This window comes from Chrysochloris asiatica, unplaced genomic scaffold (genome assembly GCF_000296735.1).
Source record: "Chrysochloris asiatica unplaced genomic scaffold, ChrAsi1.0 scaffold00138, whole genome shotgun sequence".
In the NCBI taxonomy this organism is placed as follows: Eukaryota; Metazoa; Chordata; class Mammalia; order Afrosoricida; family Chrysochloridae; genus Chrysochloris; species Chrysochloris asiatica.
In genome coordinates, this window is record NW_006408656.1 from 143,848 (window position 1) to 149,962 (window position 6,115).

At 35.5% G+C, this 6,115-nt stretch overlaps 1 protein-coding gene across 1 annotated transcript; it reads right to left on the reverse strand.

Annotated features, from left to right (window-relative positions):
• Positions 1-2,004: 2,004 nt before the first annotated feature.
• LOC102814243 (olfactory receptor 6C6-like) lies at positions 2,005-5,497 on the reverse strand. Its single transcript, XM_006870111.1, has 2 exons — positions 4,571-5,497; positions 2,005-2,031 (listed from the first exon to the last, which is right to left on the reverse strand). The coding sequence occupies exons 1-2, from the start codon at positions 5,495-5,497 to the stop codon at positions 2,005-2,007; spliced, it is 954 nt and encodes a 317-aa protein (XP_006870173.1).
• Between the last annotated feature and the right edge of the window lie 618 nt (positions 5,498-6,115).

Consider the following 6,115-nt stretch of genomic DNA (forward strand, 5'->3'; position numbering starts at 1 on the left):
CATGTTGTTGTTGTTATTGTTAAGTGCCATCGACTCACTACTGACTCATAGTGACCCTGTACAGGGTTTCTACGGAGCAGCTGGTGGGTTTGAACCACTGACCTTGTGGTTCCCAGTACAATGCTTATCCTACAGTGCCACACACGCAGTGTACAGCTGTTGGAAAACCAACAGAAAAGAGCTGATGGATGCAAAGCTGCCACAAATCTTCCATTTGGAAATATGTGCACAGTAGAGCAAAGTGCAATAAAATGAGGTATAATTATAATGATAAAATAAAATTTATGTCTTTTATCTTGCTTCTTAACAGAATGTTTTATGTCTTTTTAAATTAGTCTATCCCTGAGTGCTGGCTTCTTTTATGTTGAATTACTTTCTATTATATTTAAGTATACATTTTCAATTATTCTTTTGTATCTTTTACAATATATGAAGGAACATCAAAAGGTTCGTGGAAGAATTGAATTAAAACATAAGGGATTTTTTCCATGAACCTTATTGTAGCCCTTTGTATGTTCGAGTTATTTTCTTAGTGACTTCCCTAGAGATTACAGTTAGCATTATTATGGTTAAACCCAAGAAATCAATAGCATCTTAATTTCAATAGCAAGGAGCACTAGTGGTATACTGCATTATGTGCCAGACTGCTAACTGCAAGGTCAGCAGTTTGAATCCACCATTTGCTCCAAGGGAGAAAGATGACACTTTCTGTTCATGTAAAGATTTATAACCTCGGAAACTCTATAGATTGCTTTGAATGGGAACCAACTTAAAGACACACAACCACCACCAGTTTCAATGGTATTCAATAGGTCTCCATCCTGCTCGTACTTTGTAAAACTAATGTGATAAAATTGATGCCTCTATATATTAAAAGCAAGTGTGTTTTTGCTTCATTTCTTGAAAAGTCTTTTACTTCAAGAGGACACTACCAAGAAAATGGAAATATAACCAATAGAATAAGGAAAATATTTGCAAATCATTTATCTGATAAGAATGTAGTATATATATTTATTCCAATGTGATTTTAATATCTCTAAGGAGATCTGGTAGCATAGTGGTTACGAATCAGGCTGTGAACCACAAGGTCAGCAGTTCGAAACTACCAGCCACTCAGCGAGAGAAAGAGGAGGCTTTCTGCTCCCGTAAGGATTTACAGCCTCGAATACCCTATACAGGGTCACTATGGGTCAGAACCGACTCTACGGCACTTAACAACAATGTTTCAGTATCTTATATTTTTCTACTTGAAGGGTTATTTTCTTCTGTGTCCCAAACTGTAGGGAAGAGCAGATTCTGTAATAGTAATGAGAATAGGGATGAAGGAAAAAATATATATATATTTTTTTTTTTTAATTAAATTTATATTTGTATTAGCAGGGCTAATAACACTATCCCATGATTTGAAGAAATTCACAGTGGGATTTCTTTATTTACTTATTTAATTTTACTCATTACCATCACTGAATTGACTTCAATATTACTTGAAGAAACATTGAATATGCATAACGTGCAAGGGTCTTGTCATTACATTTTCTCAGGGTTTCTTTTATTTTGTATTTTTCACCACAGAATTGCATACTTTATTTTTCCCCCATCTCCTTCACTTAATATGTGTAGTGTAGTGGTTACAAATTGGACTGTGAGCCATAAAGATTTGCAGCCTCGGAAACCCTGTACAGGGTCTATGAGTTGGAACTGACTCCATGGCACATAACCACCACCACCATCCTCTACTTGGGGTCTTGGTATGATGCTAGAAGATAAGCCCTGGACTCCTGGCCATAAGCTTAATGGTTCAAAACCACCAGCCACTCTTTGGAAACCCTATGCAGGGTCCCTATGAGTCCAAAATAACTCAACAGCACTTACCAACAACCCTCTACTTAGTAATTTACGCTTTATCTCCCTGTGGTCCCTGGTAACCATTAGCTAAGTCTAGCACTTTTTAAAGAGTATACTGAGAAAATACACTGTACATGAAACTCCAGTTCTTGAGTCTAATCACATGAACTCACATTCTTCTCTCTTCTAAGGAAAAGAAAATGACCAAAAATTTTTGCTTTTAAAGATAATAAAACTAATTTAAACTCAATAAAATCTGAATGATTCCTATTCAGAGCCACACAGATAATAGATACAACTCAATGAATTCTAAACTCATGTTTCTGTCAGCAAATTATATCAAATATAGAGCCCTGCATGACTCATGAGTGATTTTTTTTTGGTCTAACAGATATTAATAAAACTTTCTTTTTAAAATGACAGTAAGTATGAGTGCTTGTATGCAGAGTTGATAGTAGGAAAATTCTAATAGAATACTTTTTTATAACCTTATTTCACTTATCCCAGATATGAAGTGTTCACCTGTTTAAATCTCAGTTCATTCTCCTAATCATCTATGGAGTCTCTAACTCACCTTTCAATCCACTGACATCATTGTGTTTTTGACTCTTGAAATATTTCATTTACCTTAAAGCACTGACCTCTAACTTGTTTTCCAAACTCCAAACATCTAAAAATCCATCATTGGCATATTTGGCACAGCAATCTTTATCAAATAAATATATGAGTAGACACATATCTTCTTAGATCACAGAACAGAATCTCTTCTATGAAATACCTGCCTCAGAATAACCAACAGCCCATGTTTCTAGACAATTCTATGGGATTTGAAGTTCTTTTACATATGAGACACATAGGATTTGTGCCTCAATAATCTATTCAAACTAAAGTTCAAGTCTGTTGGCCTATCAAATTAAAGTCTCAGTACATTTCGGTTTCATGTTAGCTTTTTAGTATTTGGAGCCTACCTCTTTTTCTTCCTTATTACAATAACAAAAAAAGCAACCTTTTCCCTCAAAGGGCAGCTAACAGATATTGAGAGATGACTATAGGCCAGGTGTTGATCTTGAATTGCTTTGTACATACTGCCTCATTTCATTGTAAAAAAAAAAAAATCTTGTTATTAAGTGCTGTTGAGTAGGGCCCAACTCATAGCAATGTTGTATAGGATGTTTCAAGAATAAGTAGTGGGTTTGAACTACAGTCCAGTGCTTACTGTATGGCACCAAACAAGGACTCCTTCAAATAAAAACTATTATTGCATCCATTTCCTAAAAGGAGTAATTTAGCAACAGTTTTTGAGAAATTTGACCCAACTCAGATATGGAAGTCTGGGTTGACTGACAGGCACCACAGCTGGTATACTGGCACATAAACTAATTTTCAGGCTAGTGATACTATTTAGTAACACTTGAACTACTCCAAGTTGTTGTTGTTGTTGTTGTTGTTAAGTGCTCTCCAGTTTGGTGGACTCATATGTAGGGATTCATGTATAGGGTTTCCAGGAGTGGTTGGTGGGTTTCAACCACCAACCTTGTGGTAAACAATCCAGTGCTTATCCTACAGCACCACACCAGGACTCTGAATTGCTCCCTGTGATTGTTAAGTACCACTGATTCGTCTCTGACTCTTAGGATTTCTGATGAGTGACTGATGAGTTTGAATCGCTGACCCTGAGGCTCAAACCAAACTTGCGGTCCAGTGCCGCTTAATACCCCCACCTGGTATATACATTCCTATTACATCAAATTACTCTTTCTTTTCTATGTATCAGAACTGTCACTTTTTTAAATTATATTTTTGATTCACTGAAATAATCAAACATTCATTATTATGAGCACACAAGTTTAGGTATAGCTCTATCATAGAAGAAATTCTACTCTTTGAAATTTTTTTCTTGGTTTAACTCACCAGTAGTAAGCAATGGAGTTCTGGTATGGCACTGTGGTTTAATGCGCTGGATTGCAAGTTGGTTTGATCTGAAAGGGTGGTGGTTCAAGGTCACCAGCCACTCCTCAGAAACCCTATACAGGGTCTCTATGGATCAGAAAAGACTAGATAGCCCTTAACTATAACAACAACATAGTAAGCAATACCATCCTAATGAAGACAAAATTATGACTAGTCTGTTGTTAAGCACCATTGAATCAGTTCTGACTCATAGCAACTCTGTATAGGGTTTCCAAGAAGCAGCTGATGGGTTTTAACTTTAAACCTTGTGGTTAGCAGTCTAGTGCTTATCCAAAAGAACCACACCAGGACTCCTATGACTAGTGTAGCACCTGGGATAAAGTGTGCCTATAATGTTGTAGATAGTTGGTTCTGATGCATACTTAACTCATATATGGTTTCTGAGGATTTAAATCTTTGCAGCAGAAGAAAGCCCCATCTTTCTTCAGTGTACCTATAATAAATGGATGTTAATTAATTATACTTACCCAGACAGATTTGTATTGGATACATGAAAATATTACTTACTTATCCATAGGAAATAGAGTTTGTGTTTTGGGGCTGTAAAAGCTTAAAAAATTCTTACTATAGCACTGCAAAAAGTATTAATCATAATAGGAAATAAAGCATATTGTGCTGACAGATTTGTTTAAATGTCATAAGAAGTCCAATGTATTGAAAGGATAGATTAATTAAATGTGAACAAATGGTAAGCATCCTTATTTATTGCTTTCATCAAGATTTAATTTTTTTTTTCTTATTTCTTGAACAAAACAAAAATCTTTTCGAGTGTATCCTTGAAAGCTTGTTTCACTTGCTGGTTCTTTAGACTATAAATAAAGGGATTTAGTAAAGGGGCAACTGAGGTATAGATAACAGCTGCACTCTTGGATAAAGCCATCCTGTCTTTTGCTGATGGCTTCATGTAAATAAAGACACAGCTACCATAAGTAAGAGAGACTACAATCATGTGGGAAGAACAAGTAGAAAAAGCTTTTGTTCTTTTCTGAACAGAGGGAATTTTTAGAATGGTCTTGATTATATATGTATAGGAAAGAATTACTAACAGTAATGTGGCCATAAGTGTTACAACTGCCGACACAAAGGAAATTAATTCTAGCAAGCGAGTGTCTGTGCAAGAAATCTGCAAGATAGGAGAACTGTCATACATAAAATGATCAATCACCCTCGAAGCACAAAATTCCAGTTTCAGTCCCATGACCAGTGGTGGGAAGATAATCAGAAACCCAGTTGTCCATGAACTGAGCACAAGTTGGTAGCACACTTTGCTGCTCATAATGATGTGGTAATGGAGAGGTGTGCAAATGGCAACATAGCGGTCATAAGACAAGGCAGCCAGAAGGTAAAACTCTGTAATTCCTAGTAAGAGAAAGAAGAACAATTGAGATGCACAACTATTGTAGGAAATGATTTTGTTTTTAGTCACAATGGTTGTCAGGAATCTAGGAATGCAGACTGTTGTCAATGAGATTTCCAAGAAGGAGAAATTTCGGAGGAAGAAATACATTGGAGTCTTGAGGCGAGGATCCAGCAGGGTGAGGATGATGATGATTAAGTTCCCCGTAAGGCTCAAAATGTAGTTGAGAAAGAGAAATATGAAAATTAAAGTTTGCAGCAGAGGATCATCAGTCAGTCCAAAAAGAATGAACTGTATTTCCATTGATTGGTTTCTTATATTCATTTCTCTTTTCCAAACTCATTTCCTGGTACAAAACTTTCTAGTAAATTACTTACAATTATTAAAGTCATCTATATGACTTAGGAAATGAAACAAAGGAATAGAATAAATTTTCATCTGCAGGGGTTTTCAGATTGCTTCATAATGGTCATAAAACACGGCAGAAGATTAAATTCTGCAACTCCTGATAAGAGGAAAAAGAATATTTGATTGAAGAAGCATTGTATGAAATGATTTGGTTTTAGTCACAATGGCTGTCTGCAATGTAGGAATAGAGACTGTTCCCAGTGAAATTTTCTAGAAGGAGATATTCCAAAACATGAAATATATTAGAATCTTAAATGATAATCCAGTTAAGTGAGAAGGATGATGTATAAGTTCTTCATAACATTCAAAATGTGGTTGAGAAAGAGAAATATAAAAATCACAATTTGCAACTGTGGATTATTTGTCACTTCCAAAAGAATGAACTCTGTCTCCCATGACTTGATTTTTCATTTCATTTTGAGTCCTATTAAACAACACCACAAACAAAAATAACAAAAAAATGTTTAAAGTGATAATCATGGAAAAAATCATTATCTAGAAATGCAAACAAGTGTAAACAAGACACACAATACT